At 45.4% G+C, this 26,163-nt stretch overlaps 1 protein-coding gene across 1 annotated transcript in view; it reads right to left on the reverse strand.

Moving 5' to 3' along the window:
• Positions 1–26,163, reverse strand: part of SEC11A (SEC11 homolog A, signal peptidase complex subunit) — a 139,269-nt gene that overhangs the window by 50,342 nt on the left and 62,764 nt on the right. The window contains exon 4 of the mRNA XM_069222351.1: positions 11,430–11,549. Coding sequence (XP_069078452.1) covers positions 11,430–11,549 — 120 coding nt within the window. The remainder of the gene's footprint in view (positions 1–11,429; positions 11,550–26,163) is intronic.

Consider the following 26,163-nt stretch of genomic DNA (forward strand, 5'->3'; position numbering starts at 1 on the left):
CCCCATGGGGAGAGTGCCTTTGTCACTCTGAGGCCAGTAACAAAGCCTGCACTGGGTGGAGATGCTAACACCTCCCCCAGGCAGGAATTGTCACACCTGGCGGTGAGCCTCAAAGGCTCACCTCCTTTGTGCCAACCCAGCAGGACACTCCAGCTAGTGGAGTTGCCCGCCCCCTCCGGCCAGGCCCCACTTTTGGCGGCAAGGCCGGAGAAAATAATGAGAAAAACAAGGAGGAGTCACTGGCCAGTCAGGACAGCCCCTAAGGTGTCCTGAGCTGAAGTGACTCTAACTTTTAGAAATCCTCCATCTTGCAGATGGAGGATTCCCCCAATAGGGTTAGGATTGTGACCCCCTCCCCTTGGGAGGAGGCACAAAGAGGGTGTACCCACCCTCAGGGCTAGTAGCCATTGGCTACTAACCCCCCAGACCTAAACACGCCCTTAAATTTAGTATTTAAGGGCTACCCTGAACCCTAGAAGATTAGATTCCTGCAACTACAAGAAGAAGGACTGCCTAGCTGAAAACCCCTGCAGAGGAAGACCAGAAGACGACAACTGCCTTGGCTCCAGAAACTCACCGGCCTGTCTCCTGCCTTCCAAAGATCCTGCTCCAGCGACGCCTTCCAAAGGGACCAGCGACCTCGACATCCTCTGAGGACTGCCCCTGCTTCGAAAAGACAAGAAACTCCCGAGGACAGCGGACCTGCTCCAAGAAAAGCTGCAACTTTGTTTCCAGCAGCTTTAAAGAACCCTGCAAGCTCCCCGCAAGAAGCGTGAGACTTGCAACACTGCACCCGGCGACCCCGACTCGGCTGGTGGCGATCCAACACCTCAGGAGGGACCCCAGGACTACTCTAAGACTGAGTACAAAAACCTGTCCCCCCTGAGCCCCCACAGCGCCGCCTGCAGAGGGAATCCCGAGGCTTCCCCTGACCGCGACTCTTTGAATCCTAAGTCCCGACACCTGGGAGAGACCCTGCACCCGCAGCCCCCAGGACCTGAAGGACCGGACTTTCACTGGAGGAGTGACCCCCAGGAGTCCCTCTCCCTTGACCAAGTGGAGGTTTCCCCGAGGAACCCCCCCCTTGCCTGCCTGCAGCGCTGAAGAGATCCCTAGATCTCCCATTGACTTCCATTACAAACCCGACGCTTGTTTCTACACTGCACCCGGCCGCCCCCGCGCTGCTGAGGGTGAAATTTCTGTGTGGGCTTGTGTCCCCCCCGGTGCCCTACAAAACCCCCCTGGTCTGCCCTCCGAAGACGCGGGTACTTACCTGCAAGCAGACCGGAACCGGGGCACCCCCTTCTCTCCATTCTAGCCTATGTGTTTTGGGCACCACTTTGAACTCTGCACCTGACCGGCCCTGAGCTGCTGGTGTGGTGACTTTGGGGTTGCTCTGAACCCCCAACGGTGGGCTACCTTGGACCAAGAACTAAACCCTGTAAGTGTCTTACTTACCTGGTTAACCTAACAAATACTTACCTCCCCTAGGAACTGTGAAAATTGCACTAAGTGTCCACTTTTAAAACAGCTATTTGTGAATAACTTGAAAAGTATACATGCAATTTTGATGATTTGAAGTTCCTAAAGTACTTACCTGCAATACCTTTCGAATGAGATATTACATGTAGAATTTGAATAAAATAAACTAAGAAAAGATATTTTTCTATAACAAAACCTATTGGCTGGATTTGTCTCTGAGTGTGTGTACCTCATTTATTGTCTATGTGTATGTACAACAGATGCTTAACACTACTCCTTGGATAAGCCTACTGCTCGACCACACTACCACAAAATAGAGCATTAGTATTATCTATTTTTACCACTATTTTACCTCTAAGGGGAACCCTTGGACTCTGTGCATGCTATTCCTTACTTTGAAATAGCACATACAGAGCCAACTTCCTACATTGGTGGCAGCGGTGGGATACAAGACTTTGCATTTGCTGGACTACTCAGCCAATACCTGATCACACAACAAATTCCAAAATTGTCATTAGAAATTCATTTTTGCAATTTGAAATTTTTCTAAATTCTTAAAAGTCCTGCTAGGGCCTTGTGTGTGAAGTCCCTGTTTAGCATTGTCTTTTAGAGTTTAAAAAGTTTGTTAAAAGTTTGAAATTAGATTCTAGAAACAGTGTTAGATTCTTTAAAAAGTCTTCCAACTTTTAGCAAAATAATGTCTGATACAGAGATGAATGTGGTGGAACTCGACACCACACCTTACCTCCATCTTAAGATGAGGGAGCTAAGGTCTCTCTGTAATATCAAAAAAATAACCATTGGCTCCAGACCTACCAAAATTCAGCTCCAGGAGCTGTTGGCAGAGTTTGAAAAAGCCAACCCCTCTGATGATGACATCACAGAGGAAGAAATTAGTGACTTGGAGGCCAATGTCCCTCCTCCAGTCCTAAATAGGGAGAACAGGACCCCTCAAGTCCTGTCTCCAACTGTGTTAGTCAGAAATAGTGAGTCCCTCACAGGAGGGTCGCACATTTCTGAAATCACCGAGGATGCTCTCAGTGAAGATGACCTCCTGTTAGCCAGGATGGCCAAAAGATTGGCTTTAGAGAGACAGCTCCTAGCCATAGAAAGGGAAAGACAAGAGATGGGCCTAGGACCCATCAATGGTGGCAGCAATATAAATAGGGTCAGAGATTCTCCTGACATGTTAAAAATCCCCAAAGGGATTGTGACAAAATTTGAAGATGGTGATGACATCACCAAGTGGTTCACAGCTTTTGAGAGGGCTTGTGTAACCAGAAAAGTGAACAGATCTCACTGGGGTGCTCTCCTTTGGGAAATGTTCACTGGAAAGTGTAGGGATAGACTCCTCACACTCTCTGGAAAAGATGCAGAATCTTATGACCTCATGAAGGGTACCCTGATTGAGGGCTTTGGATTCTCCACTGAGGAGTACAGGATTAGGTTCAGGGGGGCTCAAAAATCCTCGAGCCAGACCTGGGTTGACTTTGTTGACTACTCAGTGAAAACACTAGATGGTTGGATTCAAGGCAGTGGTGTAAGTAATTATGATGGGCTGTACAATTTATTTGTGAAAGAACACCTGTTAAGTAATTGTTTCAATGATAAACTGCATCAGCATCTGGTAGACCTAGGACCAATTTCTCCCCAAGAATTGGGAAAGAAGGCGGACCATTGGGTCAAGACAAGGGTGTCCAAGACTTCAACAGGGGGTGACCAAAAGAAAGGGGTCACAAAGACTCCCCAGGGGAAGGGTGATGAGACAACCAAAACTAAAAATAGTAAAGAGTCTTCTACAGGCCCCCAAAAACCTGCACAGGAGGGTGGGCCCAGAGCACATACAGAGCCAACTTCCTACAAGGATGCAGAGATGCAGCGGAGAACTGGCAGACCCGGGGCGCCGCCTGGGGAGAGACAACTCCCTACCAGACATGAGGTGGCCTGAGCGGTCTGGAAGGCTGACAGGCAAACAATGAGCCACAGGGTTTGGTAAACAGGGTGGGGGGGGTGGGGGCCCTTCCTGGGGTCTACTGCACACCTCCCTCTCCAGGTCTCCTGCAAAGTGGAGGAATACACTGCTACAAGGGGCCTGACTTGGGGCTTCTCTGAGCAGACCACAAGAAGTTGGTTGAAAATGTTGGTCAGCTGGAGTCCACGGTGACCGACCAGCGGCCCACTGCTGAGGACCATGAGAAGAAACTGCAAACCCGGCAACAATCAGTGGCGAGTCTGCCAGAGTGGATGGAAGGTTCAGAGGGACAATCTGGCCTTAACAATGAAGGAGTGGTCGTCCTGCTGGAATGGGCTGAAGGTCCCAGTACTGAACTATATATGAAGAACTAGCGCAGAGGCTTGTCATGAAGGGCAAGGCTTCCAGGTTGTTTACGGTAGAAAGAACCCATAGAGTTCCAGGTGACCTGCCGCGCCCAGGGGCCATCCCAAGAGCAGGAGTGGTCAGGCCTCTCAACTTCTGTGATAGGGATGATATCTTACAACATGCCCGCACTCATGGATGCTAGAAAGTGGAGGTGGTTGGGGGGGTATCCACTTTCTGGACTACACCCAGGTGGTTATTATCCTAATAGTAGAAAGACAGCTAGGTACTCTCAACTTAAAATATGTGCTTCTCTACCCAGCAAAGTTTAGGGTTGTGGAACAGAACTGATCCCACTACAGCGACAGGCACGGGCATGGTCGGAGGGAAGGGTTGTCATGTCTCTGGAAGTGCGGGCCTCCCTTGAGGAGACCAAAAACAAGACATGGGCTGCCCCGTAGATCGAAGGAGTCTCAGACGAAAGACCAAGCAGGCACTGAACTGGTGAAGGTGGTGGTGGAGCTACAACATGGCCACCATCTTTCCAACAGCAATGACTGGGTGGAGCTCGCACAGTCTAGTGAGGACTCCAGGGAGGGCTCCGAGGACTCATGAAGGAGTGGAGCTGGAAGGGACTTGCCAGAGATGACTCCCCATGACAACAGACTTGCTGATTTGAGGTTGGAGGTCTGGGTTTGAGTCATGGGTCTGGCCCGACTGCATGCACGCATACTAAGGTGCAAGCCTAGGCACACTGGGGAGGTCAAATGATGGTCTGGAGGGTCACCACCCCCACAACACTATACTCTGTAGTTCAAGACTGTTCTCAAATTTAGATTTAGTCATGATTACAAGGTGACAGACATCTCAGGCACTGGTGTAGTTCTGAGCCCGCAGCACATGATGGAGGGGGGGGGGGGGCGGCTGTCAAGTTTGTTTTTTATGGCATGTGCGAAAAGGTATGGTTCCTGGCAGATGGGGCTGATGGCATGGATACTAAATCTGCTGTCGTTTGGAGAGTACAAGGGGACAGGGGACTCTATTAATGGCCTAACCCTGAAGATCCTCTCCTGAAATATGAATGGTTTGGGAGATAAACTCAAGAGAAGGGAGGTGAGGAAATCCCGATGTGGCCCTGTTACAGGAGATGCATCTTGTGGGCAACAACTCTGGGTTATTGGGCCGTGGGAAGTACGTCCAATTGACACATGCAGATTTCTACAGGGGTTTCTGGGAAGTTAGGGATTCTGGCCCGTAGATCCCTCCAGTTAGGGGTCCGTAACATGGGTCACTGATGATGGGTGCCAAGCGGCAATATACGGGTGGGGCTATGGTACTGAAAGGACACTGAGCTCATGGTAGTTCCTCTCTGGTCTACAGTCGGAATGTTTAGAGTGGTTGGGCAGATGGGTGGAGGAAGCCCCAGATGAGCTGACGGTCATATGGGGTGACCTCAATCTGACATTAAAGGGGTATATAGACAGGGTCACGAAGACGGTGGTCCTAGGACTTGCAGACCTTTGGAGGGAACCACACCTGGGACAACGCCAATACTAATGCCAAGACTTGATTATCTCCTGGTGCCCAGTTTTCAAATGGGTACATTCTCTCAAATGACTTTTCTTCAGCGTTGGATCTCGGATCACTCACCCCATACCATGGTGGTTCAGATGGGACACCCTGGGTTGAGGGGAACCTGGCAGTTGGACCCATGGGAACTTACCCACGATGCCACTAGACGCTTGGTGATCAAGGCCATGGAATGGTATTTCATGGAAAACAAAGGCTCTGTATAATCAGAGTTTGACTTATGGGAGGCCTACAAAACTATTCTTAGGTGCCAATTAATAGTGCATGTAGTGGGTAAGAGGGAAGAGTATCAGTTGATAGAGGAGAAATTGGTAGAGCTGGAGGGAGACTGTCGATAAGCCTTCTTGGGCGCTGGCGCATGGCATAGAAAGGCAGGGAAGTTTCTGGCCTGGCTGGCCAAGATAGAAGAGGGGCAAAGATGGTTGCAGGCATACGTTCAGAGGGGACTCAGAGAGAGCTCCCTGGAGATCTTGCAAGCCTCCGCCGAGTATCTCGAGGGGTTGTGCAAGTCAATCACCATGGACGATCAAGGGGACCTGGAGGCCTGTATTGCTAACCTCCCAACCCGCCAACTGAGTCCTGACCAGAGGGAAAGATCAGATGTGAAAGACAGTGAAGACGAAGTGGTGGAAGCTATATCCCACATCTGCAGAGGTAAGATTCATGGCCCAAGGCTTCCCAACAGAATTTTTAAATGTACAAAGTCTGAAGTGGTGAAACTGATGCTTAAAATGTTTTCTAGGGTGTGGGCCCAGGGTATACTGCCGCCAGACCTCAGGGAGGCGGTGATGGTCCTAATCCATAAGGAGGCCAATCCACCGGATGACTGCACCTCATATAGGCCAATAACTCAGATTACCACGGAGACAAAGATGATAGCAAAAATACTGTCAAGCTGCTGCATGCAGATGGTGGGCTCTTTGGTACACCCGGATCAATCTTGGTTTATACCACACAGGGCATGGCGACACAACTTAAGGCAACTGATGGGCTGCCTTGCACAAAGCACCAGACTTGAGGAATCGGGGGTCCTTCTGGCCCTTGATGCCAAGAAGGCCTTTGACTCACTGGAGTGGCAATACATGCTGGAGGTGCTTCAGCACTTCTTTTCTCTCGGCGGTATGATTTCTAAACGAAGATCTGGTGGCAGGAGACTGGGTCAAGACTTGGAATTTTTCCATTCTCCAGGGGCTCCAGGCAGGGATGCCCGCTATTGCCGCTCTTGTGCGCAGTAGCCTTGGAGCTGGAGGCGGCTTGGGTATGAAAGGATGAGAAGATCAGGGGCCTCCAAAGGATCCTGGAGTGGTAGGATATCATTGCAGGTGATTTTCTTTTATATTTGGCAGACCCGCCAAACTCTGACGAGAATCCTGTGTACTTTGGAAACCTTTGGCTTCTATTTGAGACTCCAGATGAATTGGCACAAATCTGTGGCGTTCTCCGTGGGAAGGGAGATTCAAGACCAAAGTCTACAATACCAGTTCTGGTCAGCAACGGAAAGGTTCCAATACCTGGGAATCTTTGTGACCTCCAGACTGCAATGTGTTCTTTGAGAAGAACTTGGCAAGTTCCTCAAAGTGCACCACCGTGATGTGGGGAGATGGCAAAAGCTCCCCATCTCTTCAGGGGTGGGCGGCTGTGTACAAAATGATTTACCAAGTTTTTATATGTATTGCAAAACACACCCTTCCCAGTCTCCGATATTTATTTTTTTCAAACTGTGGACAGGACCGCAAAGGGACTGCTGTGGGATCTCCCTGCTGACAAGATACCAGGTGGATCGGGGCATTGCTCTTCCGAACCTCAGCTTTACCACTGGGCCACCAAGCAGCAGGTGGTCAATTTTTAGGCTTTTTCGGATCAGCAGGTACTATCACTGCAAGGGTAACGATTGCCACGGAGCACCATTTGAGGAGACTCTACGGTGGGAAGGGGCTGCCTGCCTTGCTCTGCCCTTCCCCATGGAGAAAATGGTTATTATTTAGAAGTGGACCTCATGGAAACTGGGATGGTGGGGTAAACAGTCGGCGGAGACTCCCCTGTGGGACTCTTCTCAGCGGTTTGCCTAAATTGAGAGAAATGGGAAATGGGATCAGCTTGGTACTTCCAAGCTGGGAGATGTTTGGAAGGATGGGGCACTGGTATAACTTGCTGCACTGCAGATAGACTTTGAACTTACAGGGACTCCAGGGCAATGCTATCTGCAAATGAAATACATCCTAGAAAACTGTGGGGCCCTTCAGGGTACCACAGAAGAGGAATCCCCTCTGGAATATAGAGTGATAGGGGCCCCTTAACGGATCATGCAGTATCCTACCCTACTATACAATAGCCTTCCACTGCTGGACTCACTGAGGGAGAAATGGAAGAAAGACATGGGGAGGCTTGAGGGTGATGACTGGAGTCAGGCTTACAGATACCCTAGCAAAGTGGCAATTGGGGCAGGATTCCAGCTGAATCAGTTGAAGATCGTACATAGAGTATATTTTACGTGAACTCAATTGTCTTGAAAGGGCTGGGAAACTGATGACCTTTGCCTGAGCTGTCAGTGTATGAGGGGCACCCTTCTTCACACCTTGTAAGAATATCCGAAGATCAGGGTGTACTGGGAACGGGTTGGTGAGCAAATGTCAGCGATACTGGGCTATGACGTATGACGTACACCCCAGTTGACTGCACTGGGCATTTGGGGGAGCAGTCTATGGACAGGTATGCCCTGCTCTTTAGTATAGTGGCTCTGCTGGTTGCCAATTGAGACCTCCTGAATCACTGGGGTGCTAAGACACTGCAGACGAGGCGGGAATAGGAAGAAGAAATGGACTGATGCATCGAGGCGGAGACACAGATATATCTGGCTCGAGGGTTCCCCCGGAAGTTCGACAAGTTGTGGTGTTCATGCCTGGAATCTAGGGAAGGCAATGGGTAAAACGCTAGGGGAGGGTCGACGCACAGAGGATAGGAAGCCTATAAGGAAAACGGATCAGCGGGCCAACAGGGTGGAATCTTTCGGAGAGACTATGGGGCATTTGCTGCAAACAGGAATCCAATATGGTCACTGCAATGTGTATTGTACATTGTTGCACAAAAACGTGTCCACATGCCTTCGGTTTTGGGGGGGATCTGTTATTGTTGTTTGTTTTGTCAAAATTGGAGATCACATTCTATTGATCTAACCCCATACTATACATTTTCCACACTTCTTGTACTCTGCTTAATAATTTTGCATCATATCACCTCCACAAAAAACATCAGAATTAATGAGTTATTGAAACACACACCAGAAAATATGCATGTTTTCCACTTATTTATAAATTAGCCTCAATCCCTTCCTTCATTTGTACTATTCCCACAATAATTTAAGCTCTTCCAATTAGACTCATACAAGAATGCTAACATTTTATTTCTTCCCGTTGATTTCTTGACCCAAATGCCCTTTTTTTATTTTTTTGTACCCGCACTCCTAATTTCGTCAGTGCGGTCTAAAGAACTGTGCAAATCTCCAAGGAGGGACATGTGAGATGCCAAATGTCTTTATCTTGATGTTAAAGAAACACTGCAAGTGCTACTGGGCCACCGTTGCACATTCCCTTCTTGCAGAAATCTCCTCAGATTGGGCATCTAGGTGGGAGGCCTATGTAAGCTTCGCAGGCAAGCAGTTCCTCAATATAAGGTTACAATGCCTCAAGTGCCCATAGGGATTTTTTTGCCATTATTGGCCTAGCAGATCAATAATACAAGTCACCCCTACAATTTCTCAAGAGAAGGTCAGAGGTTTGACTGACACAAAACATATTTAAAAGTTGGCTGGCCTCCTGACAAGAGCCTCAGGGACAGATAGGTACTGGGTTCAAGGTTGTTGCAGCCGAGCTCTGCCATCTGTGATTCCTACCCAGCCAAGCAATGCCACCCTATTCCTGGGGCCTTGGAAGTAGGCCTAAAGGTACACAGCCAGCCCATTTGTGGGTTCAGCAGCCCTGACGCATCTCCTTTGCTGAGCAGAGCAGCCCCAACCTCTGCTGTGTGGACTTTCCGGGCACAACGACTTTGCAACGCAGCCTCATCTTAAGTGACGTTGCGTGGTCCATCTCCGACCTGAACCTCACGGCGCCTCAACTGTGTCAGGCATTCCCGACTCGGGCTTCCCAAGTCTTTGCAGCCAGGATTAAAGTACTCTAGTTCAGCAGGCTTAACTGGGGCCCTGTATCCATCCTGGACTTTATCACAATTGATCTGAACTTGTGACTTTTTCCACTGTCGAGCGCGACCAGATGTCCACAGTTGGCGATTTGTGCTTTTTGGTGCTATGTTCACTTGCATATCTCTGCTTCTACTTATGTAACTATTAGATTACTAATTGAAGCTGTGCTGTTTATTCCAATTTTCTATCTATCTACCTGTCTATCTAATCAACTCTATCAATATCTGTCTGTTTACCTATCTAGCTCTCGATCTATCTTTTCAAATATATATATATATATTTTTTCCCCTCCCCCCAATAACATTACGTCAGCATTCCAGTAGAAAATTAGTTTTTTCTGTTGCTAATAACTTTGGCCTCAGTTTGACGAATCTCCACAAAACTTTTCAATGAACTGCTAATTACCCCTCATCTCACTCATGACATCATCAATAATATCACTGCAACATTTGCAATAGTAAATATAGGTGATGGTAGTGGCACGAGTTACAGTTACTTTAGAACACAAGTTATAGTTACTTTGGTGAATTTCTGAGGTTGTACAACTAAAAGTTTTACATTGTTGCTGAACATTTAATCTAACTAGAACATTACTTTAGCCTTTGTTTTTCTAAATGGAATATTTTTTCTCACAATTCTGCATGAGTCCTGCAAATCTTGCAGGAGTCTTTTGCACCCAAAATATATATATACTTAGGGCCCAGGGGTGGTTCCCTCTTAGATTCCCCCCTCACAAGTCTATATTTGCAGTGTATTCCCACTTTCATGACATGGCACAAAGTCTTTGAGTCCTGAAATGGCTGCCATCAACATTTTCCCTTATGCTGCAGACAGCTAACAAGAGCTTTGCCTTCGCAGGCAGGGGAAAGATGGCCCAAGGAAGAACACCATAAAAGCCCCCTTTCCAACTGTAATTCCATTCAGCAGTTTTCGCAGTACCGGTGTATAAAAAAAGTCTATAGAAAACCCATGGGAACATTTGGTTTTGAGACTCCACCTTTTTAGGTCGAGCGCGCAAGAGCTTTGACCCGGTGTGATGCATCTGTGGGCTTTTGACGTCCATCGCTATCACTGGTTTATGGGTTTGCCTTTCAAAAATCCTTTATCATCTTTGGTAAATGCTTTACATTTGTCCCACCTAGGGGTGATTTTCTACCACCTTGGACAATGAATGTTAAATGGATAACTGCATGTTTGCCAATAGTCTGACTGCAAGCGAACTTCTTTTTATTTTTGTGTCTCTCCTTTGCGTTCATGGCAGCCGTGGCACTTTGAATCGGCTAACTTATGTCAACTGTTTTACTTTTCGTTTTCAATTTAAGTGGCAATAAAAGTACAGTTAGGAATTAACAAAGCTAATAGCTCTAGCTTGAGCACATACAAGACCTATTACATTGCAAACGTTTGTTTTCTCTGCCCTCACTTAATGGTTCCTCCCCAAAAAAACATTCCAGAAAGGAGCTGAGGTGGATGAACCTTTTTTTTTTTAAAGAAAGTTTTGCGATGATTCGTCAAACTGTGGCAAAAAGAGCTTTCTATATAAGGAAAAGCAGACACAAGTGTGATGGGGTTGAATAACTGGTGGAGAGGAAATATGTTCACAGATACACATTTTGTTGTGCTGTAACTGGTGGACAGGTGCAGGCATCAGGTGCAGGCATCAGGAGCAGCCCAAAACGCAAAACACTGAACTGAATTAATACCTTTTTATATGTATTAGTATGGGATGGCAGTGGCTGTTGCTGCTAAAGGAAAACTGGGACTCCTGTTGCCATAGCTTTCTAACATATTTTGGGAACAGACACTTATTGTTTTGAGAAATTAAGTACCGTTTTCGCTTACCCTCTTGCTCGTCCAACTACATCTTTTTTCTCCAACCAATGCTGTCCTTGTTTGTACAGCCCTCTGTCATCAACAGCATTGTTGTCTCCCTTTGTTAGAAACTTGATGTCTCCACTGTCCCTGAAGAAATCAGATTTAAAGAAAATATACCATGACTGTAAATCTATCATTTGTTTGCAGGCCCTTTTCTGATTTCATTCAACAATCCAGAAAAAAAAAAAAAGAAGAAACACCACCTTTACTAATTACCACTGAAAATTAATTCAACGTTGCTAAATTGTACAGTATTTAGCATCCTGTAATTAATATTTTCTACAAGTCAGTATCTCACAAGCTGCATTTTCTACTATAGATGCCACACAGAAATTACAAAAACAGACAGTACTATGCACTTTTCACTAAATACTACATGGATTGCTCCTCCCAGCAGCCTTAGAGCACAGCTTGCTTCAAACACCCCCCTTACTCTATGGCCTCAGCCATGTTCATATTTGCCACCGGCTTAAATATAATTCAATATTTAACATTGCAGGAAAAACATATAGATACCAGTTGTTCAGTATTGATCATAATCAACATTTCCAACTAATTACACTCCTCTTTCAACAAAATCTGAATATACAACCTCGTTTAAACACTCTAAAAAACAAACGTTTCCTCTTTGGCAGATAGATACATTGCTTTGCAGCTCCAGTGTAATACCGCATACTGTATATGTACCAGATGATGTGTCAGAGGTTTCATTCACATCACATCCACTTTGTGTCCATGTTAAATAGCTAACAACCTAACAATGAGTGTTCCTTGTACAATATGGAAAAGGAAACATGTTTGTTCGCTCTCCCCTGGATTGTTAGTTGTTTGTGGACGTTGCTTTAGAAAGGCAATGAATGTAATTGGTATATAAACTCCATTGAACGTAATAAATGGTTACGATGCAGGTGAGGTCAAAAAGTTGTCTGTTGACAGATTGTATGTAAAGAGTTTTTAAACATCTGTCTGCATTTTACCATCTGTTTTGAGGACCCTACATCTCACTTTATTTACTTATTTGTAATTTATTTTGCGGTAATAAATTTAAACCACAGAAATGTAATTTTACCTATGTTTTGTCAGAACAACGTTGCTACCGTAGATGTTTTATCTGATGCTTTTAGAGTTTCCTGCAATACATCATACACATTACTACCACAAGTCTGCGGTTTCTAAACATTAAATAGCTACTGGATTGAACACTGCTTTATGTATAGTGCTAACCAATACACATTCTAAATAGAAGTTGTCATGACTGATTCAAAGATTTAGTGTGTGAATACTAACAGAGGCATAATAAGGTTACAAAGCAATTAAAAACAAGATTATTAGCTCACAGCATCACTAGACTAACAGAGTTCCTAAGTGGAGGTGAGTGAGTGAGCTGGGTATGGGGCAGGGCATACAAACATTGATAATTAACATTTAGCATATGGTCTCCAGGTTAATGCCGTAAATCCTTACTAGTGGAAGTGACCGAGGATACTGCAGGGCAACACTGGTGCCCTGACATACTTCTCAGGCAGAAATCATTTATATACCAGGGGATCTATATATCCTGCCTCCCAGGCTTGGCCTGGACCTATAACTTTCAAACCCTTGGCTATGCCCCTGAACCATGACCTGCGCAGATGGATCTGAATACGTCTTAACCCCATATGGCACATTGCACTCTTTAAAATGATGTACCTCCCTCGATATTTATAAGTTCAGGTGAACTATCCTTAACAGATTCTCCAGGGGTTGTTCCATTCCCTGACTTCCAGACTTACATCCTTTATTGTGGCCGGTAAGTGACACCATGTGGCTTTTAACTCAGCACAAAACCCCGCCTTTTACGGAGGTCTTGGTATGTCAAACTGTGGCAAAGATATAGGAAAGTCAAAAAATGCATTTTCTGTGGAAACTACGTCCTAACTATAACTACCGGCAACCGCCAGTAGAATATAAGTGTGTATATATATATATATATATATATATATGGAAAATGTCACTTACCCAGTGTACATCTGTTCGTGGCATGAGACGCTGCAGATTCACATGCTGTGCATATCCCGCCATCTAGTGTTGGGCTCGGAGTGTTACAAGTTGTTTTTCTTCGAAGAAGTCTTTGAGTCACGAGATCGAGGGACTCCTCCCATTTCGGCTCCATTGCGCATGGGCGTCGACTCCATCTTAGATTGTTTTCCCCGCAGAGGGTGAGGTAGGAGTTGTGTATATAGTAATAATGCCCATGCAATGGAGTAAGTATGTATGTACATAATGTGACTAAAAGTATTATATTTACAAATTTACAAACGTACAAGTTTAATTTTGATCAACTTACACCGGCTACAGGCTCCCGGGGAGGTGGGAGGGCGCATGTGAATCTGTAGTGTCTCATGCCACGAACAGATGTACACTGGGTAAGTGACATTTTCCGTTCGATGGCATGTGTAGCTGCAGATACACATGCTGTGCATAGACTAGTAAGCAGTTATCTCCCCAAAAGCGGTGGTTTAGCCTGTAGGAGTTGAAGTTGTTTAAAATAAAGTTCTTAGTACTGCTTGTCCTACTGTGGCTTGTTGTGCTGTTAACACATCCACGCAGTAATGTTTAGTGAATGTATGAGGCGTAGACCATGTGGCTGCCTTACAGATTTCTGTCATTGGTATATTTCCTAGAAAGGCCATTGTGGCGCCTTTCTTTCTAGTGGAGTGTGCCCTTGGTGTAATAGGCAGTTCTCTCTTAGCTTTAACATAACAGGTTTGAATACATTTCACTATCCATCTGGCAATGCCTTGTTTGGATATTGGATTTCCTGTATGAGGTTTTTGGTAAGCTACAAACAACTGTTTTGCGAAATTGTTTGGTTCTATCAATGTAGTACATTAGAGCTCTTTTTATGTCTAATGTATGTAATGCTCTTTCAGCTACAGAGTCTGGTTGTGGAAAAAACACTGGGAGTTCCACAGTTTGGTTTAAGTGGAAGGGTGAAATGACTTTTGGTAAAAATTTGTGATTTGTGCGTAGAACCACTTTATGTTTGTGTATTTGTATAAAGGGTTCTTGTATGGTAAAGGCTTGCATTTCACTTACTCTTCTGAGAGATGCGATGGCTATTAGGAAGGCTACTTTCCAAGTTAGGTATTGCATTTCACAAGAGTGCATGGGTTCGAATGGTGGACCCATGAGTCTTGTTAATACAATATTGAGGTTCCACAAAGGAACTGGTGGTGTTCTCGGTGGAATGATCCCTTTTAGACCCTCCATAAAAGCTTTTATGACTGGGATCCTAAATAGTGAAGTTGAATGTGTAATTTGCAGATAAGCTGAAATTGCTGTGAGATGTATTTTAATAGATGAAAAAGCTAACTTAGATTTTTGTAAGTGTAGTAAGTAGCTTACAATGTGTGTAGCGGACGAGTGTAATGGTTGAATTTGATTATTGTGACAGTAATAAACAAATCGTTTCCATTTATTTGCGTAACAATGTCTTGTAGTAGGTTTTCTAGCCTGTTTGATGACCTCCATACATTCCTGTGTGAGGTTTAGATGTCCGAATTCTAAGACTTAAGGAGCCAGATTGCTAGATTGAGCGATGCTGGATTCGGGTGTCTGATCTGCTGTTTGTGTTGAGTTAACAGATCTGGTCTGTTTGGTAGTTTGATATGAGGCACTACCGACAGGTCTAGTAGTGTTGTGTACCAAGGTTGTCGTGCCCAAGTTGGTGCTATTAGTATTAGTTTGAGTTTGTTTTGACTCAGTTTGTTTACTAGATACGGAATGAGTGGGAGAGGGGGAAAAGCGTAAGCAAATATCCCTGACCAACTCATCCATAACACATTGCCCTTGGAGTGAGGCTGTGGGTACCTGGATGCAAAGTTTTGGCATTTTGCGTTTTCTTTTGTTGCGAATAGGTCTATTTGCGGTGTTCCCCAGTTTTTGAAGTAGGTTTGCAGTATCTGGGGATGAATCTCCCATTCGTGGATCTGTTGTTGATCTCGACTGAGATTGTCTGCCAACTGGTTTTGAATTCCTGGGATGTATTGCGCTATTAGGTGAATGTGATTGTGATTCGCCCAATGCCAAATTTTCTGTGCAGAGACACAGTGGTGATGAGTGTGTGCCTCCCTGTTTAAGTAATACATTGTTGTCATGTTGTCTGTTTTGACAAGAATGTGTTTGTGGGCTATTAGCGGTTGAAATGCTTTCAACGCTAGAAACACTGCTAGTAGTTCTAGCTGATTTATGTGAAGTTGTTTCTGCTGAGTGTCCCATTGTCCCTGGATGCTGTGTTGGTTGAGGTGTGCTCCCCACCCTACCATTGAAGCATCTGTTGTGATTACGTATTGAGGCACTGGGTCCTGGAAAGGCCGTCCTTGATTTAAATTTATATGATTCCACCATTGTAGCGAGGTGTGTGTTTGGCGGTATATCAACACTAGATCTTGAATTTGACCCTGTGCTTGTGTCCATTGTGTTGCTAGGCACTGTTGCAAGGGCCGCATGTGTAATCTTGCGTTTGGGACAATGGCTATGCATGAGGACATCATTCTTAGTAGTTTCATCACTAATTTTACCTGATACTTTGGGTTTGGGCGCATGCTTTGTATTACGTTTTGGAATGCTTGTACCCTTTGTGGACTTGGAGTGGCAATCCCTTTGTTTGTGTTGATTGTTGCTCCTAAGTGTTGTTGTATTAGACACGGCTGTAGGTGTGATTTTTGGTAGTTTAGTGAGAAACCTAGTTTGTGAAGGGTTTCTATGACGTATTTTGTGTGTTGAAAACACTGTTCTTGTGTGTTGGTTTTGATTAACCAATAGTCTAGATACGGGAATACGTGTATGTGCTGTCTTCTGATATGTGCTGCTACTACTGCAAGGCATTTTGTAAATACCCTTGGTGCTGTTGCTATCCCGAATGGTAACACTTTGAATTGGTAATGTACTCCTTGGATTACAAACCTTAAGTATTTCCTGTGTGAAGGATGTATAGGTATATGGAAGTACGCATCCTTGAGATCTAATGTCGTCATGTAGTCTTGTTGTTTGAGCAAGGGGATTACGTCTTGAAGTGTCACCATGTGAAAGTGATCTGATTTGATGTAAAGATTTAGTGTTCTGAGATGTAATATGGGTCTTAGAGTTTTGTCCTTTTTGGGTATGAGAAAGTACAGGGAGTAAACCCCTGTTTCTTTCTGATGATTGTGTACTAGTTCTATTGCATCGTTTTGTAACAAGGCTTGGACCTCTAGCTGTAATAGATCCATGTGTTTGGACATGTTGTGTGTTTTTGGAGGCACATTTGGTGGTAATTGTAGGAATTCTATGCAATAACCATGTTGGATGATGGCTAGGACCCACGAGTCTGTTATTTCCTCCCAATTTTGGTAAAAATCTGTTCGTCTCCCCCCCACTGGTGTTATGTGTTGTGGATTTGTGACACTGAAGTCACAGTTTGTTTTTAGGGGTCTTTGGACTTTGGAACTTCCCTCTAATTTTAGGGAACTGTCCACCTCTGTATTGTCCCCGAAAGCCTCCTCTCTGATACTGGCTCTGGTATGTGGGCCTGGTTTGTGAGGTTGAGGGTTCTGTGGTTTGGCCCCGAAACCCCCCTCTAAATTTTGTCTTCCTATAAGTGCCTCTGCTCTGTGGGGAGTAGAGCGCGCCCATGGCCTTGGTCGTATCTGTATCCTTTTTCAGCTTCTCGATAGCTGTGTCCACTTCCGGCCCAAACAACTGCTGTCCATTAAAAGGCATATTAATAAGCACAGCCTGTTGGATTTCGGGCTTGAATCCTGAGGTGCGTAGCCATGCGTGCCTCCGAATTGTGACCGCTGTATTCACAGTTCTTGCAGCTGTGTCTGCTGCGTCCATTGCCGAACGTATCTGGTTATTGGAGATACGTTGGTTCTCTTCCACCACTTGTTGTGCACGCTTTTGGAATTCTTTGGGCAGATGTTCAATAAAGTGCTGCATTTCATCCCAGTGGGCTCTGTCATAACTTGCCAGCAATGCCTGTGAATTGGCAATGTGCCATAGATTGGCTGCTTGTGCTGCCACTCTTTTCCCCGCTGCGTCGAACTTGCGACTTTCTTTGTCGGGTGGTGGTGCATCTCTGGAGGTGTGCGAATTCGCCCTTTTACGATCTGTGCCTACTACTACTGAGTCAGGTGTCAGTTGCTGCGTGATGTACATAGGGTCTGTTGGGGGAGGCTTGTACATTTTCTCCACCCTAGGAGTGATGGCTGCCTTTTACGGGTTCTGGAAATACTTGCTTTGCGTGTTTCAACAATCCCGGTAACATCGGAAGACTTTGGTTCTGACTATGTGTGGACAACAGAGTATTAAATAAAAAGTTATCTTCAATCGGTTCAGCGTGCAATGTCACGTTGTGAAAAGCAGCTGCTCTGGACACCACCTGTGTGTAAGCAGTACTGTCTTCAGGTGGTGATGGTCTTGCTGGGTAACAGTCGGGACTATTATCTGACACAGGAGCATCATAAAGATCCCATGCATCTGGGTCATCTTGGCTCATTCCTGTGTGCGTTGGAGACTGCATCATAGGTGGGCTAGCAATTGGTGAAGGTTGCGGTGTGCGTTGTGGTGATGGTGGCGGAGTTACTTGTTTTGCCACCTTTGCCTGTGGTTGTTTATCTTTATCCTGGAAAGCAAGTTTCCTTTTCATCTTTATAGGAGGGAGAGTTCTTATCTTCCCTGTCTCCTTTTGGATATGGAGCCTTCTCCGTGTATGATCTGGCTCCCCTGCCTCTAGTTCTTGTCCGAATTTATGGCTTTGCATTTGAGTGGAAAGCCCTTGTTCCTCGGTGTAGGAACTTGTTTTCGGCTCCGAAGCCGTATGTTTCGGTATCGAAAACTTTTCAACTGTCTTTTTCGGCTCCGAAGCCACTTTGAGTTTCGGTGTTCCGATCTCTCGGTGCCAACTCGTTTCGGTGCCGGTATCTCGATGTCGAGATTGTTCTGAACCAGTGTCTCAGTGCCGAGTCTGTTCTGTGCCGGTATCTCGACCGGAGTCGGATGACTTCGACACGTGTGCCCTTTTTCGGTGCCGATGGACGGTCACCGATTTTTTGGGTTAAGCCATGGCCTGCCGGCGGTGGCGTCCCCTGGGCTTTGATGATTTTTACGTGAGTTTTGGCCGGGCTGTTTTACTCACTGTTTTCGGCATCTGTTCTGTTTCGGCCTCGTCCGAGTCCGAATCAGCAATGGAGATGGTTTCTTCTTCGTCCAAGTCGTGGTGTCCTGACGGCGCCGACGCCACTTGAAGTCTTCTTGCTCTCCGGTCCATCAGCCTTTTTTTACTCGGCTGAAACGCTCGACAGGCCTCACAGGTATCCTCTTTGTGTTCGGGAGACAAACACAAATTACAGACCAAGTGTTGATCTGTGTAAGGATACTTGTTGTGGCATTCGGGGCAGAAGCGGAATGTGGTCCGTTCCATCAGTCTTGTAGACGCAAGCGGTCGGGCCGACCGGGCCCCGCCGGGGAATCGAAACCCCGAAGGGCCACCGGAGCTCTTCAAAATTCGGTGTTGATCTACGTTAACTAACCCGATACCGAACGCAAACAATACCGTCGAATTTTCCGATATCTAACCCGATGGCAGAAAGAAAACAATCTAAGATGGAGTCGACGCCCATGCGCAATGGAGCTGAAATGGGTCGAGTCCCTCGATCTCGTGACTCGAAAAGACTTCTTCGAAGAAAAACAACTTGTAACACTCCGAACCCAACACTAGATGGCGGGATATGCACAGCATGTGTATCTGCAGCTACACATGCCATCGAACATACATACACATATATATATATATATATATATATATATATATATATATATATATATATATATATATATATCAGGATCATCTCGGCTGTCAATCAGATCTCTAAATATGTTATGTACAAAATAGGAATGTCATCGTTCTATTCAATCGGGTAGGAGCCATGCATAATGATAATGAATAGATTGCCAAACGGGAAAGGTTAGTGAAAGCACAAATTCTAGTACAACTCTAAATGTCTTTAGTAAGTAACTAAGCAAGGAATTATTTTGAAGTAATCCAGGATTTTGCATTCCATAAAAAGCAGTCATCTTTGCTTCCAAGAGGCCACTAGGGAAATTCATTCTTGGGACTAAAGTAAAGATATTTAAATGGTTCACATTGAAATCTTATCTTAAAAAACCACAGGCACCTACGTTATGAGGTGTATGGAATCCTTTCTCAACCCGAAGTAGCAGTTCATTGAAGTGACCTAACCTGTATCCCAAGAAGCTTTAAGTATCTGTGGATCCAGACATAGCGCACAGCAATAGACCTTCTGGGAGGTAACCTTGGTAGGATAACAGTATCCCTGCTTTCCATATTTCCATTTGGGTATCCCTTCCTCTTTCTATGGTGGGCCGAGTGGGCCTCTCTAAAATGGTGATGCTACTCCACCTGCTCTACCATATAATCAACCTACCTGTGCCGATCCAAACAACCTCTGACACCTAGACTCACTGCTTGTAAGAGAGCGGTGCTAGCAAGATTACAACTGCCTCTCTCAGTGGGAGGCATGGGAGCCCTGAATTTCACACACTACTCCCTGGCCACCCAACTTCGATGGGTGGCCCGTTGGTTGGCAGGACAACACATGGACGAGACGGGAATCCAGTGGGCTGAGTCTGTGATGGCTTTTCACCACTGTTAATTCTGCCAGGCAGAGAAACTAGAGGCTCCTACTCAATCCTTTGCATGGCCCATGAGTGCTTGCGAAGAGGCTTGCGGAAACAATCGCTCTACAACCCTATGCCCCGTTGATCCCATTCCAGGGACTTCCCTAGGAGCTGGAGGAGAGAGGTACTATGACTGGCTGATGCCTGCGCTGTGGAAGGAGGCAGATGTCACCACACTCTGCAACTTATTTGCAGAGGTGGCACAACTGTCCCGCCAAGACCTACAAGAGGTCTAACGTTTCAGCGGGAGTTTGACGTATGGGGCACTCCCAGTGGCACTGGTGGGAGGGGGTCGCGATGTGGACCCACCTCAACACCCACTGCTGCATACATTACATTAAATGGGACATGGCAGGTGACTGGTGACTATGATACAATGAGCTTTTGCGTGCAACCCCCTAAGGCACTGGACAACCTGCGATCTGACTGGAAGGACTCCTTGGGACAACTATTCCGTAATTCGGAATGGCTCAAGGTGCTAGAGTACCCAAACATGATCCCTCATAGCACTGATTCAAATACATACAATTCTGCCTCCTGCACAAGGCCCATCTGACCCTCTCAATGTCTTTAATGTATCTACAACACGGTTGCGAACAAGTACTCCAGATGTACAACAGACCTGGCTGACATAATGCACATGTTTTGGACCTACAGGCCTCTCCGGGACTCTATTGTCCAAAATCTCATGGGCTATAGGCAGGGAACACTTAGATAAGGTTCAACGGTGCTGGCTTGGCCTGCTTCCCTGTTTCAAAGCTCAGAGGGCCCAGCTCAATTCACTGCCCTAACGTTTCAGGTGGGCAAAAGAGAGATAGCTATGCAATAGAAATCTATCCCCTCTCCCTCCCTCCCCATTCTGCTTTGGTGGGCTGAAGTAATTAAGTGGGCATGGGCAGAGGGCTCAGAACTCTACTCGGAGGAGTACAGATGAAGTTCACTGTTACGGAGCACTGTGATTTTATTCTCCACGATTTTGTACTTAGATCGCAGATGACTGCCAGTTGCCTTAAGTATCTATGTCTAGCTGCTGTCTCGAACATTATTTCAATTGTCATTCCGGCCCGCCCAAGATCGTGGAACCACTGTCTCGGCCAATGAAAACGCTTGGCTGAACTCTCCCCTACCCTCTCGAGTTGACCCAGACCTTTACTGTTCCCATCCACAGAGGTCATCCCTGGAGCAGAAGAATTGGAGAATTTCCAGGCAGAGTGATGGGTTATTCTTTTGGCTACAAGTTATGGTTACTTTCCCCACCTAGCAAAAAGACACTGCACCATGGACACATACTTTCCCTTACACAAGTGCTGTATCTTTCACATGGTCCCGTTGTATTTGCGCTTGCATATAACCTCAATTGCACTGTTGCTTGACAGTACATTTGCTGTAATGTGCTCCATTTTGTGTCAATAAAATTAGTTTATAAAAGTATTCCTGGGTAAAGCAATAAATGTTCCACAGGCTGCATTACTGAGAATATGACCAGGGAAATTCCATCTCTGCATATTTATCTTACGTACCGATAATCTAGGACTTCTATATTACCACCACCCCAAAATCATGCTGAACTGCTGGGTGAGTGCTAGACCTTTCATTCACTAGAACAGGTCATTTCCTGCACTCCCGGCTATATTACTGTTACAAATGGGGTCTCTGGTTGGCAGTGGTTTGACCCTGTCCAAGTAATGACCCTCACCCTAGTCAGTGTAAGGGAGTTACACAGCTAAAATAACCACTGTTCACCCGTTTGGTAGCTTAGCTCAAGTAGTTAGGCTTATCTCAGAGGCAATGTGTAAAGTATTTGTACACAGTAACACAGTGAAGACAGCACAAAAGTACTCCACATCAGTTTAGAAAAATAGCCAATATTTTCTGAATAAAACAAAAATCCAATATACACAAGAAAAGATGCTAATTTTCAAAGATTAAATGTAGTATAGCACTTAAAAAACACAATAGCTCCAACTAGGGCTATCCAACAGCTTGATGGAGTCACTTCAAAACAATCCGGCGCCACCCGCAAAGGAGTGTAGCTAGCCACGGAGTCATATAGATCCCATTTACAGTACCTTGGAAAACAATGTGGAAACAAAGATGTTGCATGAAGTCGGGCGGTGAAGTGTCGCTGGAGCCAGTGTGGTGTTGGTTCCTTACTGCCACTGGGGAGGTGAGGCATCAGTTTCTTATGGTTGCAAGGGAGGTGATGCAGCATTAGTGAAGAGGCGGTGGTTCGTTATGACAAAGCAGGGTCAATGAATCCAGCAGAACAAGACGCAAGGGGACGACTTTGCGACACTACAATCACACCACAGGGTCACAGGTGCTGCAGCGGAGTCGGATGCCATGGACGTCGGTGATACACCAATCTGGACTCACAGTGTGGTGTGACTTCGGAGGCGGTGTCACACCTGCATTGTAGGTTACCATGACTCCAGTGCAGGCAGCGGAGTCAGACAGCGGCGCCAGTTCTGAAGTCCCTCTGGAAGTCGATGCACTAGTTTCTTTCTTGCTGCACCAGAACTCACTCCCAAGATCGAAGGAACTGCATTTGGCACCACACTACAGGAGTCTCAGCGAGAGAGCCCAGGTGCCGGCAAGTGAAGTATTTGATGTTCCAAAGACTTCTTAACAGGAGGCAAGCTCAGTCCTAACCCTTGGAGAACCTTTGGAAGCAGGAGGCAGAAAGCCAAGTCCCTTAACTCCCAGGACAGAAGCCACAGGCCAGCACAACAAAGCAACAGGCAGAGTGGCAGTCCCTTCCTGCCACATCAAGCTCTTCTTCCTGGCAGAATTTCCAGAGTCAAGTACTTCTATCCAATTCTGTCTTTGAAGTAGGCAAACGTCTAAGAGACGCAGAGCACAACACCATGCTGTTCCCTGCCCTGGCCCCAGACACTCCCGGGGGTTGGGGACTGCTTTGTGAGGGGACAGGCACAGCCCTATTCCAGTGCAAATGTTAGTTCCTCCCACTACTCTAGCGGAGGAAGACCCTTCAGCCTGGTGATGTGCCTTCAGGATATGCAGGGCACACGTCAGCTACCTTTGTGTGACTGTCTAGAGCAAATGTACAAACAGCCCAACTGTCATCCTGACCCAGACATGTATTCGGCAGGCAGAGGCACAGAATGATTAAGCAAGAAAATGCCTACTTTCTTATAGTGTCATATTTAAACTCAAAACGCCACCAAAACGTGGAACACTCTTCCCACCAACCTGTGCCAGACCAAGGACCTCCTTACCTTCAGGAGACTTTTCAAGACCTGGCTGTTCGAGCAGTAGCAGCGCACCGGCACTACGCCTCCCCTCCCCCCCCCACCACAGCCTTGAGACCCTCATGGGTGAGAGGTGTGCTTTATAAATTTTGTGATTGATTGATTGAACTCACAGTTTAGTAACCAACTTCACCAAAAGGTGTACATTTAAACTGTGAGTTCAGAGACCCCCAGACTCCATTTTTCTATCTGTTCCCAAAAGGAAATTAGACTTAAAGGATATTTCAAGGAAATCACCATGTTACCCGGACAGCTAGATCTTGCAACAGTGAGAAACATGTTTAGCAGTATTTCACTATCAGGACATGTAAAGCACACCAGTACATGTCCTGCTTTTTAAAGACACTGCACCCCGCCTATGGGGCTGTCTTGAGCCTACTTTAGGGGTGACTTACAAGTAGTAAAAGGTAATGTCTGGGCCTGGCAAGTGGGTCTACTGCTAGGTTGAAATGGCAGTTTAAAACTGCACACACAGACATTGCAGTGGCAGGTCTGAGACAATCAGTGCTGCTAACCCACTTGATTTACAGGCCCTGGGGCACACATAGTGCACTTGACTAGGGACTTACTAGTTAATTAAATATGCCAATCAAAATAAACCAATCACCTCTACAATTTAGACAGGGAGCACTTGCACTTTAGCGCTGGTCGGCAGTGGTAAAGTGCCCAGAGTCCAAAAAGGCAGCAAAAAAAATTCTCCACAGGGTTAAAATGGGAGGTCAGAAGAAAAAAAGACAGAAGAAACCATGCCAAAAGCGGACAGCTCTAACAATCACACTATTTTTAAGTATGATGGGTGCTCTCAATTACAAGTCACTTTAAACAGAAAATGTAAATTATTTGCAACTGCAATGTTGAACTAGTAACAAAACATTTGTCACTAACTTATTAAACTGCTTTGTTTTAAAAAAAGGTAGGGGCATGGAGTGGTTAGAAGAAAGGAAAAGGGAAAGATGCAGCCTTAAAGTAAAAATCGGCTTAATAAATAATACACACATTAAACACAAGGGTAGATGCAGCACTTCACCCCTTTCTAAAAAACAGTTTGATGAGCTTTTTGACCAGTACAAGGCTAAGAGGCAGATTTTTCACCCCCAAAAAGTCATATACGGCATGACTCAACCAAGTGAAAGGATCAATCATCTTAACATGGGACACCCTAAATTTTTGCTTAAGACACATTCTGAGACCTAGTATTTTTCTCATGGTTGAGAAAGATTCTGATGTGTTCCCTAAGAGGCCGCAGCTCCTGGACATCAGTGGAGGTAATGCATGTTGCTTAACATCACACCTTGGAGTGGACACTATCATTTCCCCAACCACATATCTAGAAGACTAGAACTTTTTTTTTTTCTTTTTTTTTTTTTTAAACACAACCAGTATACCACATACCAGTTTGATGAGTGTCCTGAAGTTCCTTATGGGTGTTATGGGCTGCCTCTTAGAATCATGGCAGCCACTTTAGGCTTTCTTCCTATTACTACTGCATTCTATTTAAAGGGCTAAGTAGAATCATCCACTAGACTTTCTATAGGACAGTGAAAGATCCTATGTTTGATAACCATCTTTGCTGGGTAGGCGGCTTCCCACATCAACCCTAAATGTCTCAATACAACAGCTATGGTAATCTTGGTGAAAACGTAGCTAAAACATTGGGACAATGAGATAATAGATGAAAGCAGTGGAACCAAGGAGGGGCAAGTAAGCAAAGACAAACTTGACATCAAAACAGTAAGGCTGGCAGATGCTCTGAGATATGCTTTCTAAAACTGTTGTAGTAATTTTTCGGACAGCTTTAAACATTTGGCACATTTATGTTTGAACAACATAAAAACTTTATATGAGGGAAATATGCTGTACATTATAAGGATATTGCTAATCATCACTGAGGAGTTCCATGACCATATAGAGGAACGAGGCTGAAAGGAGAGTTCCTTTTTAAGGTTATGGAACTTTGGTTAAACTCAGTTACAGTTTCTGAAGTATATTTATTAAGCAGAAACTGGTTTAGCCAAAGAGTAACTAACACGGTGAGAAAGACACTAAGAAAACCATCCACACACCTATTTGCTCACCTATACGTCCACTAATATACTCTTTCACACCCCTATACAGGCACTGTGAGATTCACTCAGACACATACAGCCATTTGTCAATCCAGGAAACACTCTAACAGACAGACGTAGACAGCCAAACAACCAGCCGTCCACCGGTACAGCTACTGACATGCCTACTTTCAAAACCATAGAGCGCTTCACATATCCAGACAGATGGCGCTTACAGAGTCACTCACACGTATACACATCACTTATGTACCTAAGAAACATGAGGCACTTTCACACAGTTACATAGCCAAATGCTCACTAACCAGCCAGTAAGCAACCCATACAAGTACTTACATACCCATTTAGAGACCGATAGACATGTTAAGTGAGACAGTTAAACATATATATACACATATATAAATAATTTACTGGCAGTCCCCAGTAGGTAATTATAGTTAGGACCTGGTTTCCATAGGCAAAAGCATTTCTTTTGTTTTCCTAATAACTTTAGCGCAGTTTCATGAAATTTTCAAAACTAGTTTGTCACTCACTTCAACTGCTGTTTGGAAAGTTTCAGGGTGATTCCCAAAACGCGGGCAGAGAACGAGGAGAAAGGGTCTCAAATCACATTTTCTCCATACAATTTGCTGTAGGGATTTTGAA

Source organism: Pleurodeles waltl, chromosome 3_1, assembly GCF_031143425.1.
Source record: "Pleurodeles waltl isolate 20211129_DDA chromosome 3_1, aPleWal1.hap1.20221129, whole genome shotgun sequence".
In the NCBI taxonomy this organism is placed as follows: Eukaryota; Metazoa; Chordata; class Amphibia; order Caudata; family Salamandridae; genus Pleurodeles; species Pleurodeles waltl.